At 35.8% G+C, this 16,235-nt stretch overlaps 1 protein-coding gene across 1 annotated transcript in view; it reads right to left on the bottom strand.

Moving 5' to 3' along the window:
- GPM6A (glycoprotein M6A) overlaps window positions 1-13,224 on the bottom strand; it is a 120,413-nt gene extending 107,189 nt beyond the window's left edge. The window contains exon 1 of the mRNA XM_069855758.1: window positions 12,665-13,224. Coding sequence (XP_069711859.1) covers window positions 12,665-12,701 — 37 coding nt within the window. The 5' untranslated portion in view covers window positions 12,702-13,224. The remainder of the gene's footprint in view (window positions 1-12,664) is intronic.
- Window positions 13,225-16,235: the final 3,011 nt, after the last annotated feature.

The raw sequence follows: 16,235 nt of genomic DNA, 5'->3' as shown, positions 1-16,235 counted from the left end.
CAGGCCTTATGAGGAGCAGCTGAAAGAGCTGGGGTTGTTTAGCCTGGAGAAGAGGAGGCTGAGGGGAGACCTCATTGCTCTCTGTAACTACCTGAAAGGACGTTGTAGAGAGGAGGGTGCTGGCCTCTTCTCCCAAGTGACAGGGGACAGGACAAGAGGGAATGGCCTCAAGCTCCGCCAGGGGAGGTTTAGGCTAGACGTTAGGAAAAAATTCTTTACAGAAAGGGTCATTGGGCACTGGAACAGGCTGCCCAGGGAGGTGGTTGAGTCACCTTCCCTGGAGGTGTTTAAGGCACGGGTGGACGAGGTGCTGAGGGATATGGTTTAGTGTTTGGTAGGAACGGTTGGACTCGGTGATCCAGTGGGTCTCTTCCAACCTGGTTATTCTGTGATTCTGTGATTCTGTGAAAGCATATTTTTCTACTGTAACATCATGCAAAACAAGCAAAAAAAACCAGCTGATAAACGAACTCTATCTTAACTTCCTTCCAGGCTCCTCTCAGACTCTATTAAACTGCATCATCATATCATCTCACAGATTTCCTGCCAAAAGCCTGATGGCTACATGCAAATTACCCCATGGCACTGTTAGGTCTTAATCTTAAAGGCTGTGCACATGCTTCTTTATTTGCTTATGTGAATAATTAGCATAAAACTAATGGAATTACTCACAAAGCATGACGTGTAAGTATTTGCAGGCTCAGAGCCTTGGTCATTCATGTTTCATACTTTGAAGTCACATGTCTGTAATTTTAGAAGCATTATACTACCCTAAAATCATAGGATCATAGAATGGCTTGAGTTGAAAGGAACCTTAAAGATCATCCAGTTCCTGCCACGGGCAGGCACCCCTCCCACTAGACCAGGCTGCTCAAGGCCCCATCCAACCTGGCTGTGAACACTTCCAGGGAAGAGGCATCCATAACTTCCTTGGGTGACCTGTTCCAGTGTTTCACCACCCTCATCATGAAGTATTTCTTCCTAATATCTAGTCTAAATCTTCCCCCTTCCAATTTAAAGCCATTCCCCCTCATACTATCACCACATGCCCTTGTCATCCTATCACCACATGCCCTTGTCCCTTCTTGTAGGCTCCATTCTGTTACTGTAGTGCTGCTATAAGGTCTCCCCGGAGCCTTCTCTTCTCCAAGCTGAACAATTCCAACTCTCTCACCCTGTCAAGGCAATATATGTATTTACAAGAAAAAACTACTCTTTTCTACAGAATAGGTGAGTACATTTCATTAATGTAGTCCTTAATACTTTACTAAGACTACGAATTTTCTAGCAAAAGGGAAGTATTATGTAGCAAATACAGTCAAGAATAAATAGAAGAAAATTTTTATGGGTCAGAGACACAGATCTCAAGCTAATGATGAAGACCTGGGAAACAAGATATTGTTTCATTTTGATCTAGTTCAGCTGCCTAGTTAAGTAACATGGCTATAAGATGCTTTTGAATAGCTAAGAGCCACAAAGAGAATCTGCAGTTGTTTGTAAGGAACCACAACTTACAACTGTGAGAAAAGGCTGGAGGGGAAGGATGGTTGTGCTTAGTTATAATGTTAAAAGTCTATGTTGGCCAGAAGTAGCGATCAGCCTGTCTGTGAGAAATTAGAAGGCTGAGAAAGTCTCTGAAGACTGTTGTATTACTGTCTTGAAGCATTGCAACAAACTGGAAAAGCATTTTATATATCTAGCATACTCAGACTATTTCATGAGAAAGTAAATAATAGAATTATAGAGTGCTTTGGGTTGGATAGGACCTTAAAGATCATCTAATTCCAACACCCCTGCCGTGGGCAGGGAAGATTTCCACTAGATCAGGTTGCTCAGAGTCTCATCTGGCCAGGACGTCAACACTTCCAGGGATGTGATATCCATGACTTCTCTGGGCAACCTGTTCCAGTGTCGCACTGGAACAGGTTGCCCAGAGAAGTCATGGATATCACATGTTAAAAAATTTCTTCCTAATATCTAAACTAAATCTACCCTCTCTCAGCTTAAAGCCGTTACCCCTTGTTCCGCCACTACTCTCTGATAAAGAGCCACTCCCTGTCTTTCTTGTAGGCTGTAAAAAATCATTGAATTTGTGTCATTCAGCCAGAAATGCGAGTTCTTTTTCTATATAGGAGTTGTTTATCAACAAGTGGTGAACAAAGGCAAACCATGTTAAGTGGGAGGCATTTCACGCTAAAGCTACTCAGTTTAAAGATCAATAGTACAACATTCGATAACATAATTGAATAACTTTATGAACAACACAGTGGCCAGTAGTCAATGGTCCCTTTCCCAAGGCAATTTCAGACATCTATTTTCATCCTCAGTTATGCAAATTGAGTTACAATTTACAATAACTAAGCAACTTACTACATGTTCTTTATTGGTATATAACCTTTATGGAAAACACTTTTAAGGTTTTCTGTGTTCTGTGCCATATGCAGAATTCAAAATGCTATTGATTGTACCATTTTTATTATTATCATTAAAAATATCTATACATGGACATCAATCAAGGTTTTTCACAAAGGACTAATCCAAAAGTCAGAGAGGTTGAATTTGGGCTCACTGTGCCCAGTGGCAGCTACTGTCTTCCCTTTCTTCTACCACAGCCACCTGATCTGTTTAACATTGTACTCAAGTAGGGCACAGAAGCATTTGTCCGTTTTGAGTTACAGCACCTTCTACACAGTTGTTCCCCACCTCCATTGAAAAGGAAGCAGATCAAAAGTAAGCATCCCAAAGACCAGATTCAATCTCTAAGTTGCACCATGAACATGGTAAGTTATACAGAAAAATGTATCTGGAAATATAATTTTCACCATAGAGGTCACAAAAGAAGCAAGGCAATAAGAAGGAAGAAATTGTTGACTATAAATCGCTTTGTACGTATGTCTTGAGAACACAATATGTTATTTAACTGCTAAAAGGCAAGGATTAATTTACTGGAAAAATTAAAGTAACTTCAGCTTGTCTGTTGCCATTCACTAACAGGAAATTTATTCCTCCATTGAGCAACTTCACAGTTTTTTTGGTAACCCACATACACTCCCTTAAGTAAGACCAAGAGTATGCCTCTTCCTGGAAGAAATGCCCTTACTTCTCTAATACATAAATGTTAATTCTTCTGTACTTTGTAAGAAAGGGTAAATGCTCTGTTTTATTCTACTTGAACTGTGTATTTAATTCTCATTATCTAACAGGAATGCCTCAGAATTTACAGTTCCTGGTATTATTACCAAAGGCTTGTCACATACAACAACATATAAAAATTATTCAGAGAGGGAGCTACCAGTAGGCTATGTATGTCTTTGGCAACATACTTAGAATGGCATGAAATTCAAGATCTTCCATAAATTCACACATCATATTCTCAGGCTACTGGGTCAAAATGTACGACTTCGATTTTCTCAAAAGACTGAGAAAATGACCAGGTAAAATCTAAAATATGAGAGGCTTACCAGTCTCTGCAGTGTACTTTTATAAGCTAATAAAGACTTTCTATATGTTTCAGTGGGGCTTTATATGCCACCCTGATAGCTAGAGTCAGTTAATAATATTTTTTATTTTAAATATCAGAAAGAAAACCACCCAAAATAGCAAATGTTTATTAATGTGAATATATAAAGAACAATCCTAAGACTTTAGACTTATTTACTGATAGAACAGGAACAACAGAACAAGCAACAGCACTAACTATTTCATGGCCTTCCACCTCTAGTGCCAACTTGGAGGATTCCCCCTCAGCAGTCTGCACAATATCTTGCCCATCACAGCCCAGATTCTCCTTGTCATACTAGAGAAACTTACCACAGCATCAAGTTCTGTGTTCAGATTCCAGTATGTAAATATTAAGAAGTCTCAAGGCAGTCATAGTTCTGTTAGTAATTTGCACAGAGTAGAAGATCTTTTCAAGTTATAGAGTTATTTGAAGTGAGATTTATACTAGGAGGTGGGGAGCAAACCATTTGGTAGATGGAAGTAGAACACAACAGGATGCACATATTGGCTTTCTTCTAGAGAGGCAAAGATCAAAGCTCTGTGCCATCCAATCATAGGATGAGTACCTGGCTTGGATAGGTTTCCTCATTTACCCCCTAAGATACCAATCAAATCTATGACACCAGAAGCTCAGGATCTACTCCAGAATAAAAATATGTAAGGGTAAGTTCTTGGCTATGGCCAAACACGTCCTCATTTGTGATCTGCAAAGAGACGCCCCAAGCTCTTCCCATGGTTGTTTTCTAAAGGCTTTTAAATTGTTTCAAAGATACGCCAGCTGTTTACTATTGCATATGCTTAACAGAGTAAGAGAAGATTTGGTGGGAAATCAGGGGGTGGCAGGTTTTGATGAATTACAGAAAAAAATTTAAGGTAATCCACCAGTAGCAGAGGCTGCCACTACACTGTGGAGCATCCCACATTGGATACATCACCTTGCTAGGCAAGGGTACACAGTACTGGCTTCCTTCACCAGAGAAACTAGGCCAGCAGGTCAACTGTGATAACTCTTCTCCATGAACATGAAGTGCTATAATTTCCTTTTCCAACTAAGAAAATCTTTCCTATCTCTAATTGCTTTAAGATAAAACCAAGCTTTCTCTCCTTCTTTCCCTTACGTGCTCATAACAGTTAGAAATTGTCCACAGTTACAGTATTTCCATACTAATATTACAGTATTTCCATACTAATATTACTGTATTTCCATAGTAGCCATGAACACAGCGTGGCTACTGTTTTACTTGGGAGAAGAAAAATATGTTTGTGTTCACTATTTTAGAAAGAAATTCTGAATATATACATCTAATAACTCTTTATGTAAAGGTTCACAAATGCTTTGTTTACCAATATTAATCTACAAATATTAATATAGTAATAGTCTGTTCATATTGTGGTTTAGTTGGGCTTTTTACATTTAAAATTATTGACATTTATATCATTATATCAACATCATAAGAGATTCTTTTTTCTTTAGAGTCTATAGTGTAAATATTTAGAAGACATTTAGAAACATTCTAACTAAAATTGCACATTTTATTTATAAACTCCTAAAATTTTCTTCAAGGCCCTCTATAGGTCTTGTCTGAAAGATTGAACATTACTGCCTTTCATTCTTTTAACTCTAATATTATCTTCCTCTATTTCCATATCAATTTCAAGCTTCCAAGCCCCTCTGAAAGTCTTCCAAGTTATATTGCCAATTCATTCCTTCTTTTCGTCATATTGCCTCTCTTTAACCTCTGTCAGAACAATCACCTCTACTTTTTTTCCCGCTCTGCCTTAATGCAAAGCAATCCCTGCTTAATCACTTCACTATGCTTCTATTCCTTCAAATTCCTCCTTAATGTCCAATATTACCTATATAAAATTACCCTGCTGCAGACTGAGTAGTAGTGTCACCAGCTATGACTTAATTAATAAATATGCAGCACTTGATATCTTACATTACATGTTCCCAGAATAAATTATAAAGTGTTATAGAATTTCATTTCCATGCCTTCCAGATGCTAAAAAGAAAGTCTTTCCACAGAAAATTGAAAAGCAGGACAGCAATCACAAAGAGATACTTTTTCTTCTCATATACCAATAGTGCAGTCAATGTACTTTTTTTAGTACTACAGCAAATGTACTACTGCCCCCAAGCCACTAGTAAAAAGAAAGATTTTTTTTTTAAATTTATACTAAATTGACTGTGATATTTATTTGCTGTACAGTTGTACTTTTATCACTACTGCGGTAAAAAAAGAAACTTTCACTATGTGAACCAAATAAAAATTCTTCAGAAACTATCCAAGTGTAAATATCAGTGACATTATAAATGTAAAGAGAAGAGTAATCCTTGCACTTAGTAGTTGGTGGTATTTTAGCAACTGTTATTTGGAACAATGTTGTCCCAAGATGGCTGCAGTATAAATTTTGGGAGGACTACTAGGATCTCAGGGAGAGAAAATTTAGCCTTGTGGAGACTACCCTGTTGTATTGGATGAGATTTGGCATAGACAAACTAACAGAATACTTAAAGCATTTTTTGCATCAATGGCCTTTCTTCATACGCCTTAGAAAATTCACTGTTCTGGTAGTTAACACCTATTTGGTGCTTATCTTTGACCCTGACTATTGTGATGCTCTGATTTTGATCTCTCTGTGGCTAAGAAAATTACAAGACAGACTTCTTATTCCTTACATGCTGTAATTGAAGTTTCTGTAATTCCACACCTTTGCCACTCCCAATCAAAGATTTGTGAAAACACCCCAGTGTGGGACTTGCTGGTCTGTCTCAGAAACCAGCCACGTGATGAGATGTCAGCAGGAATTATGCCTTTTAGTTTCATAAATTGGCTGAAAAGTATTCTGAAACAGAATTGCCAAATGGAATATTAACTAACAAAATATTTGATGTAAGATCAATATTCACCTTTGCCCACCTTACCTTCTGTTTTCCAATGGTCATCAGGTGCTTATATACTTTATGTTTTTTATAACATCATACACAATGTCTAGAATCTGAAGTAGAACTTCCAGAAAAAGGCATAGGGTATTTTCTTATTTTCTACTTAAACCTTCATATAGAACTATTACAAGGTAAGAGCATAATCCGACCTCTCTGCATAGGGAGAATTAACAGTTCAAAACCATTACATCAAGAAAGCAAACATTGTTGTTATGTTAGGCCAGCAGTATTCCATTCACTCTTCCATCTTGAATTTTAGTGTAGTTGCAGGCAACTCAAATATGTTTAAAAAAATCACATTGCCAAAATGGTTTAGGGGCCTTATCACAAATTAATAATTTTTAGATATTAAATATATAGTACCTCAATCCTTTTCCAGAAGGAACCTAAGCACTAAGCTGAATCAAATTTATTTTTGCTCTATCTGAACTGTTTTGTTAACAGGAAAAGCTTATTTTTTTCAGAGTAATTAAAGACCAAAAATACCCCTTTTCCCTCAAAGTCTGACAAACTGTAAAAAAGCTTTTTATAAATTTATATTGCTGGATTGGTATAGTATTTTTTTCAAGAATTTGTATAAATAATTATTTTAAACATATTCAGTATTTTTTTTCTAAGCATTTGTATTGCACCTCTTATTATATATATTTTTTCTAAACACCTTATTTATTAAATTGACATATTAGTGTCAGAATTTCCAGGAAGTCTTAAATTCTCACACAGGGAGTGGAGGAGTCCATCTGCCTTAAGGCATTTGGAAAAATTTTTGCCCTTTAAGAATATATATAAAAGTATAATTAGGTCCTATTAATGCTGGATTTTCACGACTATGACTAGCATGATGCCAAGCTTGTAAGAAATACTAAGTCTTCTATTATTAACAGAGATATTTCAATGTTAAAGATCAAATAAGCAAACAAGACTAAATTTATTTACATCCATTATCTCTGAATAAAAGCCTAATGTATTGAATAATAACATATATTCAAATCACAGCTCTGGAACTCACTGCTCCTAATATAAGAATATTAAGTAAGATAGTCTGTAGTTACTACATGAAGGAGAATAACTCTTACAATATTAGAACAATTAATTTCAAAATCATATTGAATGTTATTTCATTTTCCTTTAATAAACTGTATTGATTAACTACTGAGGAGTATTAAGCAGGCAATACAGTGAGATACTTTGCCAGATGCTAAATTTTATGTCCATATATAATACTGATTAAGAAGGAGAATTATTTACTCTGTTAATGACTTTGTGATTGTCAAGTGAATGAGTATTTTAGCTGTCCCTTTTACTGTACACACACACTTTTAAGAACAGGCAACAATAAACACAATGAAAGTTAAGACCATGCTCTGAAGAAAAACTTGTAAAATCCAATCTGAACACAAGCTTGGGAACTGGAAGTGAAAATATTTTTCCAAAAGAAAAAAATATTGACCTCTGTCAATGAGGTTTTCTTTAAGAACCAGAAACTGTAAATCCAGGTTTTGTATGAAAAATATCAGCCAGGAAATGTCTGCTACTTCCTACTTATAAGGCCAAATTTAAGAACTGTTTCCAAAAACTCACAAAATTGACTGTACTTCAAGGGTCGTATAAGAATAGGGAGAGTACTAACAACAAAAAAATAATCTAGCTGAAGATACAAGCATGGTTCTCACTTTATGTGGCATTTACACTGAAGAACAGAAAACCATTCCTTGGCTTTATTTACAAATATAGTCACTCAACAAAGTCAAAGCGCAAAATATTGAGGTTTGCTCATTTTTATTTTAAACAACTGTCTAACAATAGTCATATGAGAAACTGGATAACCATTCTCTTTTATATGTAAATAAAAAATGTAGAAGACTATATTTGCAAAAGATGCAAGCAATGTTTCAACTATTTGGTTGTTGGATTATTTCTTAATGTGAAATAGAAATCATCACTTTCATCTAGTCTGCAGTATCCTAACTCAGAGCCTGCTATTTTCCAAAAATAACTGAAGTAAGAGGAAGCAATTCAACCTTTCATGGCTGAAGAAGTAGAAACTGTTTGTACATATTGCTGACAGCATCTTAGACTACTCATTACTTTCTTCTAAAACTCTGCTTAAGGCCCTCCTTTACTGGTATGCTGTGAAAGGTACAAGAAATCTTTGAAAATAGGCTGCAGATCCACTTAAGTTGCTAATCTAGACCAGCTACTGACTCATTATTTTTTTTCTAGTATTCAACCATCTTATCACAATCCTTTTTCTCCCATCCTACCAGTGGAACCTTATGTATGTTTTTTAGGTATACCACAGCCAAGAGAGCTTAAATAAAATTAGCTTTTCCTCTTGTCTGCTGCAGTGTAAACACAGTTGTTCCATCCATTCCCATGAGTTTATTTTATGCAGGAATTTAAACTTAAAAATGAAGTTATGGAGTAACCATAAAGGCACATTTATCTTCAATTTAGTGCAAATGGCACAAGCATGCCTTGCTGCATTACAGAATATTTCTTTTTTTCTGAAATACCTGTATGGTGAGAATAATCCCAAACTTCTCTGTGACAATCCCACACAATGCAGAATAAATTACTGTGCCTGCACTCTGAAAAGTTTTCTACTGGGACAAATGACTGGGGTTGGGGACATCATTGCAACCTCAGTGCTTGCACCAAGGGAAAGTCTGTTCTGCAGGAACTGAACCAATTATCTTTTTCCACATAGCAAAGGTAACAGTTTGACGTCACTGTTTGTTAAACACTGGCAGCTGAGACATATCACTGACACATTCAAATTTATTCATGAGGTTCTCAAAATTAGCATACATCCCTAAAGACATCAGTGAAACTTCTGCTTCTACGTGGAGCTGATCATTCTTGAAAAATAAACCAGTCAAATAAGTTACAAGCATTAGTTATCTTGGGTTTTCCAGACAGCAAAATTGCAATCAAATCTCTTAGTACGTTACAGTTCTAGGCATGTAGCATAATGCCAATACTATGGAAATTGTGAACAAGTTAATATTTCTGAGATGTTATGACTTTTACTTTTTAGAATTTATGTTAGTATTCATATCTAGTCTACATTTCAGCCAGACTTTCTACGTACTCCCATTTCTTGGAAACCTACAGACAGTGTGTAGAAAATACCTTTGAAATGTCATCCCCAACCTGTACTAGCTTGCAAGTGAAGGAAATGTGACATTAAGGAAAAAAAATAAAAGGGGGGGTGGGGGAAGGGAGAGTGGAGGCAGGGAGCAAGTCTTCTACTGCTTTACAGCTGAAAATTAGTTAATATGTATTGTTCTTGCTTTCAATTTCTATAGCTGTACTGCTCAACAACAGCATTATCTCAATTTACTGATGAAACCACACTTTCCAAGGCTAATAGAAAGAAAATATTTGGGGGTGGGGGGTTGTAGACAGATGTCAATTTCAGTTTTCCAATCTTTACTTTGAACTGTACAGATTGTAGTAATTTCCTTTCAGAAAACAGATGTAATATATTTCTCTGCTGACAATTTTCCAAGACACAGCCATAAACAAATCATAGGTATTAAACACTAGAATGTACAAGGATTGTGTAAGACAGAGGTCATGATTTGGAACCACTATGGTAAGAACTGTTTGCATTTATATTTTCCTGCAGAAAAGTCTCTAAAATAACAAGACTTTCAAACCTGCAAACCTCTTATTAGAGCCATCTTTCTCTTATTTATGAAATGCATCAATATGAAACTATTCAGTTCCATCATGGCTGCTAGCAAGACGTAATGCTGTTCAGTGGGGGGTTCAAAGCATCTGCTGTGAAGAGCAAAGGAGTTGATAAGCAGTGACAATTTATACTCCCATTCATTTTGTAGAGAGCAAGCAAGCAAGAAAGAAACAGTTCCACTCAAGATGGCAGAAGGATGAAAATCAGAATATCTGAATGACAATTAAAGTTTCTGGGATGCTACAGTTAGAAAAACTAGTTCAGGTGACCTGGAACTATACTAGGGATATTAATGAAACACATAATATATAGATCATGCTAAATGAAACCAATGAACACCAGGAACTATGAAAGAAAAGTATCAAGTCATACCAATAACAGTCAACAGTTTTAAGTACAAAGTGTAAACCATAAGAGATCCATGATTTCATAATCATTCCTATACTTCATCATAATTCCAATATCTGCATTAAGCACTCCCAAAAAATCAAAAAAGAAATATTTTTTTCATTTTCCTCCCAAACTGCAAATTTTCTTTGATTCTAAATAAATTTTAAAAGTTGTCATAATTGAAGTGGGAACACAGCAGGTTGACATGACAGGTTAACAGGTTTCGTCACAGAAACTAAGCAGCATCTCTACCACACTAATAAGGAAAAATACATATAATTTGTGGTCTCTTAACATTCTCCTGTCACTGTCTGGTGACCACTGAAGGGAAAAAAAAGGCTGAACACCTGGCATTGTGAAAGCGGGTGGGGGTAAAGTAGTGTTAGCTGTTGTAATTACACTATTAACCACATCATTTGAGTGGATATTGGTCATTCATTTGCTTATCAGTTTGAACTGTTTGAACACAGTTTATCAATAACAGCATGTTCTTTTAATATAAAAAATTATTCACTTTTCTCCTTTTCTCTCTAATAAGAATTTAGAGATTTTGAATCTCACAATGCTTCTTCAGGCAATAACGTTCAGTAACAATGATGTATTTTGATTCAGTGGTCAAATGGTTCAATTCACTTGCTTTAAGAAGGAAAAATGAATTTCAGATATTAAAAAAAAAGCATGTCTCCAATTTCTAAATGTAAAGCACACTAAATAATTTGACCCATACAAAAAAAGTACTGATTTTACCTTCAGGAAAAAAACAAACAAACAAACAAACTGAACTGTCTTGTATGTTCGTATCATTTCTGTTACTGGCAAGTAATAAAATTCAGCTGAACAAACTGCTGAAATCACTGACCAGATACTAACCTATTTATCTATAAACATAAGTATGTATACACACAGAGGGGGCACATATACCCCCCTTAGTCTTCTCATGAGTCTCTACTGTGCATCTAGATCAAGCCAAGACAATAAACAATTCAAAACTGCATTCTGTTTAAATGGGTCACTTATAATGAGAAAGTGTGACATTTATATGTAGAAAGCAGACTGATCAGGGAGCAGTAAAACAGAATATGTCATCAGTGCAGAAAAATATGCATTAACAGGCAATTTTTATTAAATCATTTAGTGAGTTCTTAAATCCTCCTAAAAATGGATATGAATTCAAAATAGATGCAAAATGAAATGCATAGATGGTTTAACCTGGAAAATATTCACTAGGATTATCATTTATGCTTGCAGTAAAATAAAATGGAAAAAAACCTTGGTTCCTTTCGCTACTGTAATGTTGCTTGTACAAAATAACGGTTGGGTTGAAAAGACTAGAAGCTGTATTTCTCAGAGGTTCCCAAATTAATAAACAGTCTGTAATAATTTTAAACAGCATCTTTATGTGCTAACACATCTCATGACATTCAGCTATTTTCTATTTGGCCAGCAACACTGGAGCAGAAATGCCCTGAACATGCTGTGTACATCTTGCTAAAGCAATTTCAGCTGCAATGTGCAAAAATAACTTCAGCAAAATGCAGATCTGTACAATGCAAATATTAGAATTGTAGCAAGGCTGCTTTAACACATCACAAAACAAAAGCAGGAAAAAAGCTGAACGAAATTTCAATACTGCATATATATGTACAAAATATACCCCATGTCTTTGTTCAGTCTGGACTCTCATTCAAGGTGTAAATACTGGTTACATTGTTAGATAGCCAACTGCAACCAGCTTCAAATATTGTGTGAGTAGCTGTCTCATAGTTCACACTAGACTCCCCTGACCCAGCTAGACAACCGTGAAAACATGAAATAAATGAAGGTTAACAAAGACTGGTCTGGGAAGCAGGCTGCATTAAATGCTTTCAATATTATTAGTATAGATGTAAAATTTGCTATTTAGATTCTTTTAATACTAAGATATCAGATGACAGTCACTATTTTAATACTAGGTGCTATTGCAGAGAGACAAATGAAGTAAATGGTATGAAAAAAAACCAAACCAGTCTTTCCCTATCTGCCACATAAGGATATTCACTAACCTTACAGCATGCTGCTAAAGAAAATAAGGAACTGCAAAATAATTCTCTCCTTGCAAAGAGAAAGCAATTTTATCACAGTACCTTTCTGTGTTTGTCCTTCTTCCATATTTTCTTCCATGGCTACCCTTCTTCACTAGAAACAGCTACAGAGAATTAATCAAAAGCTTCAGTCAGATGTAGGAAAAAGTGTGGATTTTTTTTTCCCTGGGAAGCTCCAACAGCAGAGGCTTAGGCAAGTCCTCAGAGCTTAGCTAAGGCTCCCTCACTCTCCTTGTTTGCTTGGAGACAGGCTGTCAAGTGTAATTTCATTCAAATTACTCTTCCGTGAAGATTATCAATTTTTCTTCTCAAAGCTGCCCATTGTGTACCACTGTAAGCAGGTATTCAAATGAACAGCCTGTGAATTTTGGGGGGAAATTTGGTCTGAGCCCTTATGGCAATGACACCAATTCATAAGACTCACTTTGCATATAAAATGGAGAAAAGAAATTGAGGTTTGTATTGAAACCTGTGTTATAAATTGGAAACAGGCTGTACTGAAAACAGATGGAGGGGTGTCCTTCTAATGGGAAGCAGACCACCAACCCATAATTCCCCCTATTTGCTACTGAAGTGGGAAAGCCCAGATGCCTGTGGGTTCTTTATGCTGTATTACTTGTCTTTCTCTCTCCCCCTCCCCTTCCCCCCTCCGCTTGTATCAGCACATTTAAGAATAATATGACTCTTCATTTCTTTCCTTCTCATATATTAGTATCATCTTGAACTAACAACAAATGCACGCTATTACCCTTATAATAGTCTAGAAAATAATTTTATAACAGTACCATTTTTTTTCTGCAACTATATGTTTATACATACATGCAAGCACAATTTAATACATTATATCAGTCACTGCAAATTATATGCACTCTACACATTATTTGCTAGTGTCACAGTAAACAGGAACCGAGGAGCAGCTCAGAGATTTAAAACAGCACCTGCATTATTTTTTTTTTCTCTGATTTCTAATATCTAAAATTAGCTGTACACTTCAAATCCCTATTAAAAAACCAGATGTTCTTAAAATGGTGAAGCATCAGATGTGGGTCTGTATGTGAGGAAGCACACATAAATACACATACTGTTATGAATTTGCTCAGGAAAGACATAGGTTAAATACACTATGAGGGCACCTACTCATTTAGGGAGCTCTGCAGTCTGATTTGGAATGCAAATTGGACGCTGCAGTCTAGCAATAAATTAGCATTTTTGCACCTTAGTCTACAGAGTAATGTAACATCACTTTAAGACTTTCATTTGTTCAACAGAAATGCAATTAGAACACAAATCAAATTTTTCTTTACAGTTTTCACTTATCCTTCTGGGAAAAAAATGACTACAACTTACTCATATATAAAAATTACTGTGGCTAAAAGTTCATAATCACATATAAATGATAAATAGCTCATCCATTTACTTTATGCTATTTAATTAGATTGACCTAGTGCTACCTCCTAAGGCATTACAAAAATACCCCCCGAAAGGAAAGTTGTTTGGGGGTTTTTTGTTTGTTTGGAGATTTGCTAGGTTTATTTGTATGTTTGGTTAGATATTTTGTATTTAAATCTCTTCCAATATGGTTCATAACAGAATAATTTTTATATATTAGTTTAAATTTTTATATATAGTCAAATAACTTAGTGCATATTTATATAGTTACTTTTTTCCTTTTTAATTCACCTTTCTAGGTCTCTATTTTCTGGAATAATTGAAGAAAAATGATCACTTGGTTTAGTTCTCTGATCTAATTAATCATTTCAAAATCAACACATTGAGATTGTCTACACATGTACAACTGCTTTAACACCATAGCATTTAAGTGTCTTCCATCTTTCTAGGAATTATTCCTTCAGTCAGATTTAAGAAAAGAATATTTCCTATAAAACATCTCCTGGTTAAATCTCCTCTGCTATATATTCTTTTCAAACTATTTTCTTAGGTAAGTATTAATAAATCTTCATACTTTAAAAAAAGTGTGTGGTGAATATTTTACTTAGGTTGTAATTGCTTCTGAGTTTTGTTTCTTGATATTACTAAATGTTTCAGATAACCAATCCCTTTAACAGCAGAATTTGCAACAAAGGAATCTATAGGTTGCTTATGAATCAAAATTACTTCGCTTCTTTGAAGAATTATATAAACTTTTTTCAAATATAAAAAGCATCAAAAACATGGCAGGGAAGAGATAAGTGGGAAAAGATACAATAAAGATTGTACAACCAGAAGAGACATAGAAAAGATGAATAAAAAACTTGTTCGATAAAAGAAGAGAGCTGCAAATAAAGTAGGCTTAGAAGAAAACAAAGGCATAGTACAGTAAGTGTACTTGGTCCATGGAAGTTGTAGGGTCACATAGAAAGGAAAAAATAAACAAAAGAGCAAGGAGAATCTGAATCACAAAGATTCGTGGATAAGAATAAGCCCCTGTGGATCAGGAGATCATCAAGTTGCAAATTGTTGGAAAGTAGAGGAATATTTTATGGAAAAGTTTTGTCTTTTCTTATACTAATTCCAAGACAGTCTGCTTTTGGACCAAAGTATATGAGATGCTAGGCCCAATGAATCCTTGATGCAGTCTCCACTATGGTAATTCTCACATCAGCTTCACATACACTTATAATTTTAATGCTAGGATTTTTATCATCCTCAAAATCCTACATTCATGTATCAGAGACCAAGATGAAATCACAGTAAATGATCATAGAATCATAGAATCATAGAATAACCAGGTTGGAAGAGACCCACCGTATCATCGAGTCCAACCATGTCAAACATGTCAAACACTAAACCATGTCCCTCAGCACCTCGTCCACCCGTGCCTTAAACACCTCCAGGGAAGGTGACTCAACCACCTTCCTGGGCAGCCTGTTCCAGTGCCCAATGACCCTTTCTGTGAAGAATTTTTTCCTAATGTCCAGCCTAAATCTCCCCTGGCAGAGCTTGAGGCCATTCCCTCTTGTCCTGTCCCCTGTCACTTGGGAGAAGTATGTATGAAGCAAAGTATGTCATTGCCAAACAATGGCTTTGAGCTTTCCATCCACCCCTTGCAATAATCTATTCTTTTGTGTATATAATATCATCATTAAGGTACTAACAGATCCTCCTGTTAAAGATCAGCTTCTCCATACTACACAAGTGTCACAGCTCCTGTCTGAGAGGATTCTGATTACTTTCTGGGGCTGTTAACTGATCATCTAGTCACAGCTTGTGTGTGAGTGTGTGCAAGAGAGAGAATGTGAAAGAGATTTTACCAGTTTCCTTCATATTTAGCTGCATTTTATTAATATTTTAATGTTGAAACAGAACTGTACTTCCTAGATGGTTCTTTAAAAACTGTTTTAAGGACCTTTCAAGATGAAATTATGAATAGGTGTTAAAGCTCTGCAAGCATTAAGAAGAGTAACAAAAAAACAACCCAGAAAATGCCAACTTTATCTGATTTTCTAAGCACCAACCATATAGGATTGCTTTCTTCAGCATACTGTGAAAGCTGTTTATCACCAATGATAAATAAGATACCCTAAAGCCATACTCAGAAAGTACCCAAGCTGCTGGCCTTCTCTTTCTGGGCATGCTTCTGGCACAGAAGGAAACTATTTTGGTAGGACCTACA

Source organism: Phaenicophaeus curvirostris, chromosome 4 (assembly GCF_032191515.1).
Source record: "Phaenicophaeus curvirostris isolate KB17595 chromosome 4, BPBGC_Pcur_1.0, whole genome shotgun sequence".
Classification (NCBI taxonomy): Eukaryota; Metazoa; Chordata; class Aves; order Cuculiformes; family Cuculidae; genus Phaenicophaeus; species Phaenicophaeus curvirostris.
The sequence above is the reverse complement of the archived record's forward strand: the minus strand, read 5'-3'. Positions and strand labels throughout refer to the sequence as shown.